The 17014-nt window shown below is 39.1% G+C and overlaps 1 protein-coding gene across 7 annotated transcripts in view; it reads right to left on the bottom strand.

Moving 5' to 3' along the window:
- Window positions 1–17014, bottom strand: part of TRAPPC8 (trafficking protein particle complex subunit 8) — a gene marked incomplete at its 3' end in the record, with an annotated part of 53619 nt that overhangs the window by 13986 nt on the left and 22619 nt on the right. For all 7 annotated transcript variants that reach the window (XM_082234746.1, XM_082234744.1, XM_082234749.1 and 4 more), the window contains 13 exons: window positions 14046–14161; window positions 12593–12743; window positions 9747–9847; window positions 9091–9196; window positions 7259–7390; window positions 6459–6683; window positions 5866–5974; window positions 4356–4550; window positions 4048–4178; window positions 3183–3257; window positions 2542–2668; window positions 1145–1302; window positions 198–637 (listed from right to left, as the gene is read on the bottom strand). In XM_082234746.1, the coding sequence (XP_082090872.1) occupies window positions 198–637; window positions 1145–1302; window positions 2542–2668; window positions 3183–3257; window positions 4048–4178; window positions 4356–4550; window positions 5866–5974; window positions 6459–6683; window positions 7259–7390; window positions 9091–9196; window positions 9747–9847; window positions 12593–12743; window positions 14046–14161 (2066 nt within the window). The remainder of the gene's footprint in view (window positions 1–197; window positions 638–1144; window positions 1303–2541; window positions 2669–3182; window positions 3258–4047; window positions 4179–4355; window positions 4551–5865; window positions 5975–6458; window positions 6684–7258; window positions 7391–9090; window positions 9197–9746; window positions 9848–12592; window positions 12744–14045; window positions 14162–17014) is intronic.

Here is a 17014-nt window from a genome sequence, read left to right on the forward strand (position 1 = left end):
GCCCATGCAAAAGTGTCTGCATATAACCAATTGAATGGGATTCAACATTACAGCCAATAATAAAACTGTTGTTATAAGCTAATAGGACACTCTGCAGAAAGATCTTCCAGGCTGACATCCTGCTGTTTGTGGAGGGACATGTCTGGATTCACCCCAACTCCACTTAACTCAGAAGTAAGGAAGATAGTTAAGCTTACCACATTTTTGAGTGTTTTCTAATACTTTCATAGTAAAACAAGAAGTTTATTTCATGGACACCTTCTTCATCTGGACCACGTAACCACATGGGAAGCTGTACTGAAGCTCCGGGGAGCAATACAGAATCAGGAAGGGGGACATCTATCACTTCTGGCTGACATCCTGTTCCAACCCCAAAGTCTGAAGAATCAGCCGAGGACGTCAGCGAATATAGGGAGGTAGAATGCTTAACAACAGTCTTGTAAGCGCTACAGTGTTCAGATGCTGAAGGGCTTAGTGGTGTTAAAATAGCGCTACTGCCACCAAAGGTAAAGAATTCTGGCCGTTTAGAGACAACTTTCACTCCAGTCAGAGGACACTTGCCTACATTCATAAACTCTACATATGTCTTTCGGATTTCTCCACAAAGCAGCCCTGTAGGAAAATTTATAAAGAAGACCTGCATTGGAAGAGAAACATAGAAACACATTTTGACAAACTGACAAAGTTCATTAAGACAGGACTATCTTATTTGTCCAATAGAAATAATTTTTGCAGAATCAAGCCCACATAAAGGTGGTTTTCCAAATTCCATTTTCACCTTTACTAAAATTAACATGAAAAGAGTACCACGTAGAAAGTGACAAGAAATCAAAATAGTTTTTCTTTTTCTCAGAAAGCTGTTATCAGCCAATATTTGTATTTATTAGAAAAAATACACATTTCAGTGCAATAATCTGGGGAAGAAGATGCATCAGTTTACACTCTTTTACACTTGAATTTGCATCAGTTTACACTCTTTTACACTTGAATTAAATTTAACAGGGCTTCAAATTTCAACTCTATGCACTATAACTTAACAAGTTTAATCTAATACAGAGTAATAAAGGAAAAACTGGAAGAAACACCTATGTATTTCAAAAGCAGCTGTTACATATTTGACAATGTTGTCAATGATTAGTTGTACCTCTAGCAAAGGCATTTCCTCTGTAATGATAGGATCTAAACGTCGATCAGGTCCATATTTAATAGATGTCTTCTCTTCTTTTGTGCTATTCAGACGAGGGCCCTGGATTTCTAAATCTTGTCGCCCCCGTACTGACATTCCATTAGAGATAAATTTTCCTGAAAAGAAAACCAACAGGATATTGAGGAACAACAAGCAAGCAGATAATAAAAATTTGAGCTGGTTTTTAAGATCACATTGAGTTGAGCTTACAATTGTTAAAAGTGAATTTGACACTGAAAGAAACCATCTTCATCATCATCCCTCCCCAAACAGGATTGTTTAATGATGAAACTAATATAGATAATGAAATTATTTTGTTGTCATAAAAGGTATGTGTGCCTGGCTGTTAAAATGATGAGGTTTTAATGTTAAACCTAACTTTACAACATGATGAACAGATTGGCTTGGATCCCATCTTGTATAAGCAGGTGGTGACTCACACAACAAGGCTTTTACACCTCCTTCCCTTTATTACAGACCTCCACACAACATCCTGTGCCAGTCCTCAGAAGCAGCTTTTAATGGGAGCTGGAAGAGGGAGCAGGATAATCTCACTGCACAGCACAGCACCCTGCTGCTTGTACAAGTCCAGATCCAATGAGCCATTGTTTTCTGGTGACTTTCTTGGTGGCATCCTTTTCATGTTACTTCTGGTAAAGGTGAAGTTGGAATTTGGAAAACCCTTTCTTTCACTAAGTAATATGGGAGTTCAACAGGCAACACTGCAGCAGTAAGAAAATCTCTTTCATGTGATGTAGCCATCTCATGATGTCGACACATATATTTACAGGTAGTATTTTATTGCCATGTTGGTAATAACACATAAATCCCAGCTTAGCACTATGCGCACAATCCTTGGGATTGTATATTCCACCATCCCCTTTCCTGCACTGGTTTCATCAGTGAAAAGGAGATCAGAAGCACTTGCTGAGTTTCCAAATAAATGTGATTTGTTATTTCTAAACCTAGACTGAAAACAAGTCAATTTGAAACTGCGATTAATAATTCCATAAACCATCGTTAAACCTAAAACCAGTTCCAGGATGGGCCATAAAGCGCAGTTAGTTGAAAATGGAAGTGGATGCTTCTGAGCTACATCTTGTGCACAGGAGTGCATGAACCCACACTATGGTCTAGATATTACAAGGGAACCAGAACTCTAGCTTATCACCCTCATATGACCTAGGGAAGTATCAAATTTGGTGTTAAGACTATGGTCTAGTCACGATAACAAATCATGAACTGAAATACCTATATCCCATTAGTAGTGGGCAAAACTGAATGAACCAGCCCTATGGACCACATTCCGTGTGTTACTAGACCCTGTGTTAGACATAAAAATACAACAGACATACCTGTTTGCAGTACAACAGAAGGGTCTACTCCATCTAGCACTGAAGTACTCTGAATGGTGCCAAGATTGTAAACGACTCCCAGAATGTGTAGCTCCCCTGTTTGATGGGGAAAGAGCTTTAGTCTTGCCTGTGGAGATATGTTAAATTTTTGTTGTTGCTAGTGTAGTTATTTTACATTTAAACGCCATTTTAGTTAAACAAAAACAAGTATCTACATTTACCATTCTAAGAAGCTATCTGCAAGATTAATACAATTTACATATTTCTACAGGAGTGTTTCAGAAAATAAATGCAACGTTGTAGCATAGGCAAACTATCTGCCATTGCTTTTTTTGTGTCTCTATAATTCTACAGCATACTTGTTCAGATATTGTTAAAGGGCTGCCCAGATGCCCCTTACATGGAAAAGAACGTCCCCACTGCAATGCTTCTCTACTGCCAAGTACCATCTTAAATAATGTAAACACTATTAAAGTAGGTATTAAATTCTAGTGAGTTATTTAAAACTGAAAAATAATCCCTCCCCCACAAAGTGCCTCACAAAAGAAATGTTTAAAAGCATTTTATGTCTAACCCCTTTTGTGAGGTTCTGGAAAAGTTTTTGCTTTTAAAGCAGGGGGGGGGGAGAATTAGGTACCCACCATTTTAGTTTCTTCACTGTTCATCAAAAACTCTGATATTACTTCAGCTCCAATCATATCTTTTCTAGATGTTTCCTAAAATAAATTATGAAAAAAATGTTCAATTAAGCACACCATTATTTCTCAGTAGCAAACTGTTCCCAAGAGTGGTTCTAAGAACATTATATTTTAATGTAGTTCAAGCTTGATAGTTTACGAAAACAAAAACCTAGGTATAGCTGGGGGGGCAGGTATCTTACGTAACGAGTATGTTTGGACACAATGTTAAACTAAATTTTGCATTATGAGAAAGAGCCTAGTGCTCTCTGGGGTACTTCTGTGCTCCCCGCTTCCTCCTCTGGTGTAGCCGTATGTTTGAAAACTTTTGCTTTCTTTTTAGATTAATTACAGCTTCCTGTGTTGCCAAACATATGACTAATATTAAGTATGGTTAGTGGAAACAAGCCAACTTCAAACCATAATTTATAATGTTGGCTTGTTTTCACTAAGGTATAGGATTTGGATGACACAATAAACTACAGCTAATATGAAGCAGAAGCCTCCATTCTCCACTGCAAGGTGATGGTGGGGAGTCTCAGTCTCAGTAATTTCAACTATAGTCATTGTCTCTATAATAATGAGAAGGTAAATTTCCCTTTGATGAGGTGGGACTCCTAGTTCCAAGAGCAGAGGCCATGCACGATTCTAAACCTTGTCCTCTAAGAGGAGGCTGTGAATAATCTCTGGGGGATTAAAAACTAAGTAGAATGAAAATCAACATATGAAAGTGTGCACTGATTTACTTTTCAATAAAAAGATTTTGAAAGATACAAATATTGCTAGTAGTGTATGAAGTCTTTTTAGAGGACTTGATTAAATCACTTACTACTTCCTTTGTTTCTCCGTTATTCTTTGAATTGTAATCCTTTGGTTGAAATTTCCAAAGCAGTGATAAGTCGGTTAACAGAAGTGGAACTTTCAATGGATTTCTAAAAGCTACTTCCACAGTTATTGGCTCTATTAAAAAGAAAAGTCAATGTATGTATTTAGGGAGGTTATTCTTATAAGATGTGAGAATAAACAAAGGCATTTATAATTTAAAAGCTTATCACTGCATTTCTATTCCATAAACAACTTTGCTGAAATAATATTAGTTTTATGTGCGATTTTTAAAAATGTGTACAAATTTTTTACCTTCTACTACACCAAGTGGAAACCTAGAGTTATCTGAATACTTATTCAGACAATACTGTGTTGGCTGGAAATTAGAAAGTGCTGTGCCTTTGTTAGCTGCAGCCACAGCTTGCTCTTCAAGTTCCTTCCATTGATAGGAGAATTCAGAGTCATATTCTTGATCAAGGCTTATGTGTGTTGCTGCCTGTTTTTCACCTAGTTGTGAATAATAATAAAAAATCACAATCACTTCAGTACACCAGAGAGTACCAAACAAAAAACTTTTTCTGTTTTTATTACAAATGGTGAATCAACTTTCAATTGGGAGACCATACAATTTTCTTTAAATGCCTGTTTCATACATGCATTTTCAAGAGATGGTATGTGTTGCTGGGAGCAAAACTCCAAAGGACAGACAGTGAGACTGAAATCCAGAACAATAAGTGGGTAAGGACATCAACAAACCAGTGGGAGGGGACCAAGGTTCACATATTGAACTAGCCGGCCCAAACTTTTGACTGCAGAATCACTATTTTTTTTTTTCTGACTTATGAACTAATTCTAAACTACAGTCATACATAGAAGGCTCACAATAGGTTTAAAATCCAGTAGCGGCTGGTGTGAAGCAGCAGAGATGGAAACTGCTCTCCTGACATCAGTGTTGCTAAGCTTACCAGGACGGGGTTGGGGTGGGGCATGGCTGTGTGGACACACAGATGGAGCCAAGCTTTAAGACAACTGCAACTCCTGACTGTAGTGGTTAGTGCAAGAACTGTTCTAACTCTTGGACTGACTGTTTATATCAAACACTTTATGAGAATGAGCATGATTAGCATAGGAACTGTGGCAGAAAAACTAGCAGCAAGAGGAAAAAATGCCCAGGTACTATTTATTGTCTGGTGCTACAACTGTTAGAGCAGCTTACATGTCAAAGCATCCAAACCACAGCAACCAAAGGCAGCTCGGTTTTTCTGAATCTGTCCATTAGCAAGAACTCCCATTAATCTTATATTTATTAAAGTGCATTAAGGTGAGGAAGGGAAATGCTGAAATCATTCACTTTCTATATATTTGAATAGCACAGAATTAGGCCTTAAAATGCAACAGAAATTATTTATTTATTTCATAAAACCTATATACCATCTGATTGTAGGAAAAACCTCAAAGCAGTTTACAAAACGAGGAAGAAGGATGCTGACTTGGTAGAGTAGGTTGCAGCATTTCAGAATGTCTTTTAATGCCCGTCTAAACTTAAAAATAAAAATTCCTGAAAACAGGAAAAAAAAACCCAGCACAACAGGAAAAGGGCTGGGCTTCAACTTTGCTCCCTGATGTGCTAGTTCACTGTTTGCAGGAAGTTTCTGATGCAGAGGTATATACAAAAGCAATATAATATTCACCTGTAGTATGAAATGGTACAGTCTAGTCTACCTTCTCATTCTGTAGCACGTACAAATCCAACCTTATGTTAAGGTATGCTATCCTAATGAACTCAAATGGCTTAAGAACAAATCCCCTTTTTTGTGCTAACCTTCTGATGGCCGTCTGTCATGTCCAAAAAACACTCGTGTTGCAGAACTATTAATATAAGGTAAAGGAAGTTGTGGTAACGGCCCATCAGGTGATAGCTGACTTACATTCTGCAAGAAAGAAAAGCAGAACTTGGTCAACTTTTGGCAAGTAAAACTAGATATTGAGAATTGGAATATACAAAACTAAAGGTTTACTAAATGGAAAAAGAAACTCTTTGACACACCAAAGTCCACTTCGATACATGAAATTAGTCATGCTGTGCTTTGAACAAGGACTAGCGTTTATAGCAATTTACAAATACTTATTACTACATACAAGTTTTGAGTAGTGGGATAGAATTTAGAACATCATATTGTGTCCATACTAAATGACCATCTTTTTTGGAACAAACTGCTTGATACAGAAGCCAGCTGACAGGCATCAGTGAGATGCTAGCCAGACATGGCCCTACATAAAGTAACATGAGCTGCAAGCATTCAATATAGCATTTCTGTGTACGTCATCAGGTAAGGTTAACTTACATTTTAGTATCAAGCAGGGGAAAGTTAAAAGACAATTGCAGAACACTGAGGATAAAAACTGACATCTTACCCTATAAACATAAAGATATTCTCGGAGGAAGGCCCCTTGCTGAGCAGCACTTTGCTTGCTGTCATTGATCAAAATATGCCTGAATGCAGATACGGCATTGTCAAGCTGCCGAAGTGTAAAAGACTGCCGACCAATAGTGAAATTTATATGATCTTCTGCAAGTGACCATCCTTTCCCTTTATAAACTTGCATGGCTTGACAGTAACATCGTAAAGCATGCTTCTTCTGAAAGATAAAAAGTGAAGCACGGTAAATACAATTCCACCTGCCGAGTATTTAGAGCTAAAGAGTAAAAACCCAAAAAGTTCAAAAGGATATTTTATGTTAATATAAGAAGCCATTACCTTAAACAGCTTTCTGAGATTACTGAATACTGGGGAAAATAAGGGCAGGTCAACACAAGCCAACTGTGTCCCTAAACTGATAGTAAGGGTTGCATCAGCAGAATGGCTAGGAAAGCAATTTCCGATAATTTACCTTTCCCCTGTACCCCTCCTAATCTGCTCTGAAGAGTCCCCCAATATCTAGCATAAGAATGGTTTTGGTAATTCAATAGAGTTCTAATCCTACCTGCGTCAAGGTAGCCAGCACTTGAGATACAACTACCTATGTTCTCTTCAGTAGATGGAATGGGAAACATTTCATTTCTAAGTTTCCCCTCCCAAAGATGTAGAATAAAACTTTCCACTCAACTCAAGCAGTATTTAACAATGATCAAGTATTTCAAAGGTGCTAAAACGCTATCAAGAGAATTGGAAAATTACAGAATATGTACTTATTTCCTAACACAGAAAACTTACCTGCCCTGCTTTACTATACCTATGGCCAGCCAGTATCATATGAAAGGCAAATTTTCTAACCATAGGACTTTTCATATTTATAAAACAATGTGCAGCTTGCTCGAGCAACAGTGCACTCCGTAGATCTGAATCCTATTAAAAACAGTGAGTGATAAGAGACAAGTTACAATTACCCAGAAAGCACAGTGGTGTCTTTATTCTTAAATATAAATTCCCTATTACCAGAGAAGGCTCTGAAGTCTGAAACAATGCAAGGCTCTATAGTATTACTGATGCAGTGAATATATGCCAATTTTATAAATCTTCACTAGCCAACACTGAATACGCTGCATCCAAATTTCACTGCAAAGAGCTACAACAGTACCCTTGATGATTTATTTCTCAAGTAAGTGCTTGACTTTTTAAAGATCAAAGTGAGCTAGTATAAAAAGGAAGTTTTATGGCCTTTGTCCTTGGTTCAGTACTTGTGATGCCTCAAATAAAGGAGCTGAATAAACCCTATGGAAAATGCTTGTAGAAACAATATAATAATGAGTCAAAGCTTAAACATTTTAAGAAGCTTCCTTCCACAGAGCTTGTTGCAAAAATGTAGTGTTCCTTCTAAGTCTCATTTACCAATAGTTCAGCAAATGAGGAGTGTTCTCCAATGAGCACAACAGTGCTGTGATGTTCATGTTAGTATCCAGAACCACACACAATCATCAACATGAAAAAATTCTCTTACACTGGTATTTTAATCAATATCCAGATATCAAAACACAGTGGCATACAGATGAGTAAAAACAGATTTAACGCACTACCTAAACCTCCAGCTACTCAGGCTGACATTTCTAACACTCACCATTCCCATCCAAGCGCTCTGCTGCCATTTTTCAACAGAAAAATTAAAAGAATAAGAATATAAGCTTTAACATATTTCAATTAAACAAAAAGCAAAAAAGACATGGAACAAGTATGGAATATTACAAGCTAACTTTGAGTTGTAATTCTGGAAGACTAAACAGGAGCTATGTTACCTTTTTAATTTATAACTGAAACATCTCACATAATTTCGAAATGGTTTCAAAATAATTTCTGGACAATTCTAAAATGACACAGGAATAATTCCTCTTATTCAGTTACCTATACAAAGTAGCCTCACACAATCTTAACAGATCCCCAACACGAAATAATTGTATTCACTATTGGTCTTTCTAATCTCATGTCTACTAGACGGGGGGGGGGGGATGCTTATATTGCATCTTGGGTGTTTTATACTTCATTTTAAGACTACTCTGCTGCTATCTAAAAGTGTGATTCTAAGAGACACAAGAAAATGTGAAGAGCAAAACTGTAGCTTAAAGTTTCTTCAATAGTTATACTATCCTACTTGAAAGCATGTGTGCGTCATAACCACAGATTGCAGCATACTGCAAACTATACATTTAACCGCCTGTCAACTTTCCTTCAAGAAAGGCTAGCAGAATGTTCAAAATGAGAGTTTATTCCAGCCTTCATCAACCTGGTGCTGCCCAGATGTTTCAGAGTAGAAGTCCAAAACATATTGAAGGCATCAGGCTGGCAAAGGCTTCCTTATTTTGTGGTCATAACAAGAGTTCTGTGGGTTTCCCATAAATTAACAGATGCAGAGAAGAAGAAGCAGAATAGTTTTATGCAATGGAATGCAAATAGTTAGAATCAACATCTGACATGATAATCTTTTTTCCCCAAGGGCCATTACAACTTTCTATCTAGAAAGCTCTATTTTATAATTTAGTTATTTATTAGAAAAAGTTCAAAGAAAGCCTGTCTCATTTCAAAGCACAAGACCAGCTAATAGAAATCTTCTTTACCTCACTGGTTAAACGTATCAGGAGAGCAGCTGCCTCTGAATATTTGCTTTGGCTTTTTAATACTTCAGCACTAAGCAGCACACATCTCTCTGCCAGCATCATGTTCCTAAAAGACATAAAATCAAGCCCAGTTACATATATCTTATAATGCATGTTTTATCAGTGGTGCTTGACAGATTAGTATATGAATGTCAGATTAGTATATGTATGAATGGCACATTTTAATTAAACAGAATTACCACGGCCCTGCCTTTATCAAAGGTGGTCTCATTGTGTTCAGAGCTAGAAGGACTAACTAGCACTGCAATATATAAGTTATATGGAGCATCTGCACAGGATTTAACCAGGTTTCTTCTTTGATAAGTTAATTATAAAACTTGTGAGTTCTTGTAGAACTAAAAACATGCTTAATTTTAGAGTATTTGGATTTTCCCTCTGGTAGACCAAAAGTAACTTTGTTGCGGCTGGACTCTGCCTAGTCAACCAGAGCCATTTTATTCAAAAGTTGAACTACAACACCACCACCGCCAGCACCCTATATTACTGGTATTACCCAGAGTAATCATGAATTACCCATTGAGGAATGAAAACAATTTTCAGTAAGACTACAGTCTATCTTCTACCAGGAAGAACTGAAAATAAATAGCCACACTTACTTGCAAATATCCCTATATGTTTGAATTGCAGTATCCATGTAATGGGCAGGATATGGTCTAGGTGCTCCTGGCTGCAGAAAAGCAGATACTGCTGCCATTTCCTATAAAACAACAATTGGTCCTTATCTACTATTTTTGCTACAAAGTTTTTTTACAAACAATCCGTATTCAAGTAAATTTCACATACACATTCTATTATGAGTCAACTGCATTTTGCAGCAGGGTGATTTGTGTTTTCACGTATGCTTCTATAAAGTTTAAATGGTTCACACACAAAAAACCCCACAAATCTTCAAACCCTCAGAACTTACAAGAAGATGATTCTACAAGGAAATAATGATGGATATTCAGCAAGGATGCTCAGGTTACCTTTAAAGTCACTTTGAAAAACCTGATTAAAATTGAGTCAGTTTTGTTTAGATTTATTTAACATGGGCTAGTAACAGTCACATGTAAGATCAAACCAAGACAGAAGGGAACGTGGGGAATTTGGAAGGGGCCATGTGAAATCTGCATCCTGCTTCCTAAATTCTGATTCCCTTCTCTGATTGTTCATTTTAATTGCACCATCTAAAATGCCAACAACCTCCTCCTCCAACTCTGGTCACATGCTAGTTATATGCTTCTCTTTCACAATAGCAGATCAAATACTCTAAACCATAGGAGGACTAGATAGCTCAGTTGGTAGAACATGAGACTCTTAATCTCAGGGTTATGGGAGCAGCTGTCGAGACCACATAATACCAGTCTTGAAAGACCTACTGTATTTTTCGCCCTATAGGACGCACTTTTTCCCCTCCAAAAATGAAGGGGAAATCTGTGTGCGTCCTATGGGGCGAATACAGGCTTTCACTGAAGCTTGGAGAGTGAGAGGGGTCGGTGCGCGGAGCACCCCGCGCGCTGGGCAAACATCCGCAGCGTGGGGAGCCCTGCGGGAGTTTCCGCAGGGCTCCCCAGGCTGCAGATAGCAGCCTGCCACCTGGCGTGTGGGGCGCCCTGAAGCAGAGTGCCCCGTGTGCCGGGCAGACATCTGCAGCCTGGGGAGCCCTGCGGGAGTTCCCGCAGGGCTCCCTAGGCTGCGGATAGCAGCCTGCTGCACGGAGCGCAGGGCGCGCTGAAGCAGAGCACCCCGCACTTCGGGCAGACATCGGCCAGTCCCACAAGCTCAGGGGAAAGCGGGGAGGCGCAGCGCCGCCATCCCGCTGTTCCCCGACCTGGTTTTGGGGGGGAAAGAAAGGAATTTTTCCCCCCTTTATTTCCTCCCAAAAAAACTAGGTGCGTCCTATGGGACGAAAAATACGGTACATTGGCTCCCAGTACATTTCTGAGCACAATTCAAAGTGTTATTGCTGACCTTTAAAGCCCTAAATGGCCTCGGCCCAGTATACCTGAAGGACCGTCTCCACTCCCATAGTTCTGCCCGGACACTGAGGTCCAGTGCTTGAGGGCCTTCTGGCAGTTCCCTCGCTGCGAGAAGCCAAGTTACAGGGAACCAGGCAGAGGGCCTTCTCGGTAGTGGCACCTGCCCTGTGGAATGCCCTCCCACCAGATGTCAAAGAGAAAAACAACTACCAGACTTTTAGAAGACATCTGAAGGCAGCCCTGTTTAGGGAAGCTTTTAATGTTTAGTAGACTATTGTATTTATTTTGTTGGAAGCTGCCCAGAGTGGCTGGTGGAAACCCAGCCAGATAGGTGGGGTACAAATAAATTCTTCTTCTTCTTCTTCTTCTTCTTCTTCTTCTTCGCCCCACATTGGGCAAAAGATTGCTTCATGTGCAGGGATTTGGACTATATGAACCTACTGGTCTCTTCCAACTCTACAGTTCTATGATTCTATGACATAGATGATATGCAACATGACCAAAGGTGGGTAAATGCCAATTCTACAAATCACCCACCTTCACTCCCAACCTGTTTGAATTAGAAACATAGGATATGAAGTATCATCTTGTTTCTGTGTGGGAAGGCAGTATGTCAGATAAAACTCCCTATTCTCTCTAATTCTAATTTGCCAATTCTTTCCAAACCTCACTCCCCTTTCCCCCACCCCTGAAAAAAGTGATAAACACTGTTCACACCAGATTTTTAAAAATGGCTTGGGATTGAATAAAGCACTACCTGTCTCTGGTCTTCAAGATAACTGAATCAAGGCACTACCTTACTCTGACATCAGCTATTACTAACAAATTAAAAGTCATGGATTATTAAATTTAGGTCTTATAATTGGCTGGCAATAGTTTTGAAATGTTTGACTTTCTGCAAATATGAGCATTCATTTCATACGAGTGTAGAGAATCCCTGCTAAACAAGACTGAATAGGTCCATTTAGTTATACCAGTGGCCAACAAGATTCCACGCCCAGAAAAAGGACATGGAAGGCGAAAACATTCCCCTGCCACCATTTGCCTGTAACAATTGGTGTTCAAAGGCATACTGCTTGAATCATTAAACTGTAGAGTAGGAAGGGGCCACGAGTGTCATCTAATCCACACCCCTCCAATGCAGGAATCTGAACCCACAACGCTGAGATTAAGAGCCTCCTGCTCTTCCTATTAGGTTCACTATATCACTCATGGCTATTAAGTGACTGATAGACCTCCCTTCTGGGAATCTGCCTAATCCCTTTATGCTTGTGACAACAACTTTCAAGGTTTCTGGATAATATTTAGCTTAATTCCAGAAGCTCAACATATACAGATGTGTGTTACATGAGAAAAACAACAATTTCATTTTACTAGGAGGCCCATTAAACTTAGTTTTAGCTAAAAAGAGGTTATTGGAAAGTTATCATATAGATAATAGGAATTGTTTACCATTCCAAAACAATCAATATTAATGAACTAACCAGTGCTCCTGCTGCATAAAGCATTGCTTGATCATTTAAAAAGTCTTTCTTTGCTGTATGGTAGCAATTGTATGCCAGTTCATAATGTTGCACCAAGAAACACAGATCTGCCATTTTCCTGATCTGAAGCTCTGGCGCTTCTGGAGGATACCTAAAAATGTAAGACATTATGAAAAATAAAATTTGAGGGAAACAGAACATACCGCATTCTTAATAACACAAGACTTAAACCAAGGTACAGATACTTCAACGTTGTGCTTTCCCAAATTACCAACCTCTGAATGCTCAAAAGAAGGGCACTAAAGTGACCACCATCTCTGGTTAGTATCTAGCAGCTGTTTCCAAACACATGGAATGGATGGATTCCATGGATGAGGATGAATTCATCCCATGAACAAAATGAGAGACTCCATGGAAGAAGTCCTCCAGTGACAGGAAGCTCCTTCCAATCACAGAGCAAAAACTTTGTGGACCAAACTCAGTGACCAAAGGCAAATAGCGTAAATTTTGTAGTGTTAAACATCACCTCTAATTTCAACGGTAATCTGAAGGACGGAGTTTTTACAGGCATGCTCAAGAATATAATACACATTTCCAATGTGGATTAAAATAGCAGGATTCTTGTCAACTTTTGTGGGGTTTTTTTAGTTACAATAGTTGTACAAGTTAAAAAAGGAATAGTTGATAAATCAGCAGTCCCAGGGCATGTAGATGAACCATACCTACTTATTAAAATGCAGAAGTGTTATGCTTTATATCTAGAAGGCATGAAATGGAGGTAGTTAAGAACACGTATTTAACTGGTGTTACTAGTACCTTTAAAGAAAATCTTCACACAACCATCACCACTAAAAACAAAAATTATAAGCCTAAAGTGGATGCAAGTTTTTAATCTTTGAACAAATTAGGATAACAAACTTAATTGCCTGATGCGAAGGATCATATCTCAGTTTAATAAGCCAAGATGTGCACAGGCCTTCTGTCAATGAATGTAGCCTCTTTCTTCTTCCTTTTTTGATGTGCTGCATCTAAATATGGAATTTTTGATTAAGCATAGTTACATCCAAACTTGGAAATTGTTGTCACCAGCTTCTAAAGAAGCCAAGATCTTAAACTACAGTTTGAAGCAAGTCTAATACCCTGATTTATTCCAAGCCAGTAATCATAGTTTGTTGGTTCAGATATAATGAGAAACTATGGTTAACTGAAGACTTCCTAGTTTAATCTCAGTGTAAAGCTTATTCTCTGGTTTAATCTCAGAGGGACATGGTTCTGTGTGCTAACAGAAGGTCTATACACATTTGAGCTTACTAAGAAGAGATATTATTGTGTGAATACAGCCATTGTGTGAATCAATGACAAGAGAAATCACAAGGAACATATGGAAATCAGTAAGGCAAAACCCAATAGAAATCAAGTACTTGACATTTTTATGGCGAGTAGATCTACTCACAACAAGCCAGAAGTGCTTTTTAGCTCATTTACACTTTTCTCTGGAACTTTACTGCCACTAAACCATTTTTTGGTTGCAGAAAATAGTGAGCGACTCAGGCCTTTCCTGGATATCAACTGAAAAATAAAATGATAATCTTATAGTATCACAGAATTGCAACATAGTTTATTATTTTATGAGCAAATAATGTTACAAAGATTTTTAAACCAATTTAAAGACTGCTTCCCTTGCAAAATTAAGAATTGAAATGTTCAAGTGTACTTCTGATGTAGTCTTCAGAAAACAGCTTTTAATGTTTGTGTGTTGGTTCGGGCGCAATCTCTAAGTTCAATTAAAAGATCAGGAGAATGGTAACTATCACAAAATCCTTTCCCTTTCACATGCAAATTCATCCCACTATTCCTCAGACAGCCTTAAATATTACATCTGCACCACCTTTCACCATGGTTAACAAAGCCAGTGTGATGTAGTGGTTAGATCTCAGCAATGAAGTTCACTGGATGACTTTGTGTCAGTTAGTCTCTTAGCCTAACCTACCTCAGAGGGTTGTTGTGAGGATAAAATGGAGAGAAAGAGAATCATATAGGCCACACTGAGCTCCTTGGAGGAAAGGTGGGGTATAAAAGTGATGACTAAATAATAGAATCAGGTTTGCCAATGTAAGTATGACCAGAAATTATGGAGTGAGGGGCTGGATTAGCACTCACCATGCTTGAAGCTAGTGCTGATGTAACCCTTCAACATGCTTCAGTCATTCAGGGGAATGGTGGGGAGAACTGGCACTGGAAATGGGAGGGACTGGGTGAAGGGAGCCGTAAATCTACATGAGGCTCTTCTGATCAGGGTCAAGAGACCAGGAAATGTTACATTTCATAGCTACTGCTAAGGAAACGAAACTCTTTAGAATAAGCTTTGAATGTCATGCTCTACTCTATGGTTAAGGGTAAGTCTGCAAATGTGAACACAACTCTGAACCCATTTTGCACATGCACTGCAATAAAGCTTTAGTGAAACAACCAAGTGTTATTTTTTAAACAGAGATCTGAGCTGAATCAAAGGTTGTTGTTTTTTAGAAGTCAACACACATTTTCCCTAGTAGGAAATAAACACACAAACATTTTTTATTTATGTGGGTCTTACCTGTCCTCCAAAGGAACAAGATGGTGATTTTTCCTTTGAATGTGGTAAGATTTATGAAAACTTTCCTTTGAATATAAAATATTGAAAAGGATAGGTCTAATAAGGCTGTGTTTGCCATTTTAAAGGCACTATGCACTGCGACTGTTTCATGGTCCTAGTGCTAGAAGCCATTCATGGGAAATTGTAAAGAGAAAGCAGGTTTTGTAGAGTCAGACCCTATATTATGAAGTTTTTAAATGTTATGAAAAGCTGCCAGCTATGTTCAGAGCTGTATAGATCACCCCCAAAAATGAAGTGTTGCACTTTTTAATACTGAAGCAGGCCTTCATCTAAATATAGCTTTCTTCCTAGAGACAAGCTAAGATGATCAGAAGTTATCAGTGTCTGTAGCACAGTGATGGAAAACCTCCAGCCCTGGCAAAATTTGGCCTGCCAAGCCTTTCCATTTGCCCTGTAAGTCCAGTTTCCAAAAACAATGCCTACCACCCCACAACTCATATCATATGTGATGCCATGTGCAAGGTAAAGACACAGAAAAGTATTACAGTGGTACCTTGGTTGTCCTACTTAATCCGTTCTGGGACTCCGTTCGACTCCCGGAACCATTCAAAAACCAAGGTGCAGCTTCTGATTGGCTGCAGGAGCTTCCTGCAATCAATCGGAAACCGCAGAAGCCAAGTCGGATGTTCAGTTTCCAAAGAACGTTCGAAAACCGGAACACTTACTTTGGGGTTTTCGGCTCTCAGGAGCCAAAACATACGAGTACAAAGGCGTTCGAGAACTAAGGTATGACTGTGTATGGTTCAGATGGGCACACCCAAACCTTCCCTGAACTTCCCACTCATCAACCAATACTTAGGCTCTAGCTAACCACACCCAGACAGGCCAACCTTGACAGGTAAGCAGGACCACCCACCCTCCCACCCATCAATTATAGAATCATAGAGTTGGAATAGACCACAAGGGCCATCGAGTCCAACCCCCTGCCAAGCATCATTACAAAATCAGAGGATTACAAGTGGGTGAGATCACCCATCTGTCAAAGTTGGATCCTGGGTTACGGGAAGATAAAGATCCAGCCTGTCCAGACAAAAAAGGTTCCCCGCCTATGCTGTAGCAAAACACAGGAAGTTTTCACCAGACAAGGCGTACTGTGCAGTAATGCTACAAAAATCCCTATTACTACAGAAAAAAATTAAGACGAATTCACAAATTAAAAAACCTACCAGCGGGATCACTACCAACTACCTCAAACTGTCTTAATGGAAGAAACTAGCAACAACCAGATTAGGAAACAGGCTGAAGTAGACGTGTCCCAAGGAGCAGTGTCGTTTCTAAACCCCAACCCTCATTACTAATTTAGCAATAAAGTTTTGGGATATGTCTAAACAGGACAGATTTCTGCTGCTGCAGTAGCAGCAGTGGCACGAATTCCTTTTTTTTAAAGTAACCCCAAATGGTACCATGGAGAAAGCCTTCCACAAACGGCAAGCCACCGCAGAAAATGCTGTTTGTCGTGTTGTCACACACACCCTGGACCTCTTGGGGAGGGGGCACACCAAGAAGGGTGTCAATATTATTATTGCAGAATCTGGGTCAGTTCATATGGGGAGAGGTGGTCCCTGAAGTATTTAGCTTCAAGGCTCAACCTCTGCGTCTCAAGATGGTGATTTTAGAATATCTGACCACCTCAGTCTTCCTGATTCCTTGATGCATGTGAAAAAAAATTATCCAAAAGTAGTTCTAAGCCTGACACAGGTCCCCTGAGACGGGAGAAGGAAAAGCAAATGATTCACATTCTGTCAGATGGGTTTGGGTTCCTACAAAAA

The sequence above is a fragment of the Podarcis vaucheri genome, assembly GCF_965113315.1.
Source record: "Podarcis vaucheri genome assembly, chromosome: 8".
NCBI classification, from domain to species: domain Eukaryota; kingdom Metazoa; phylum Chordata; class Lepidosauria; order Squamata; family Lacertidae; genus Podarcis; species Podarcis vaucheri.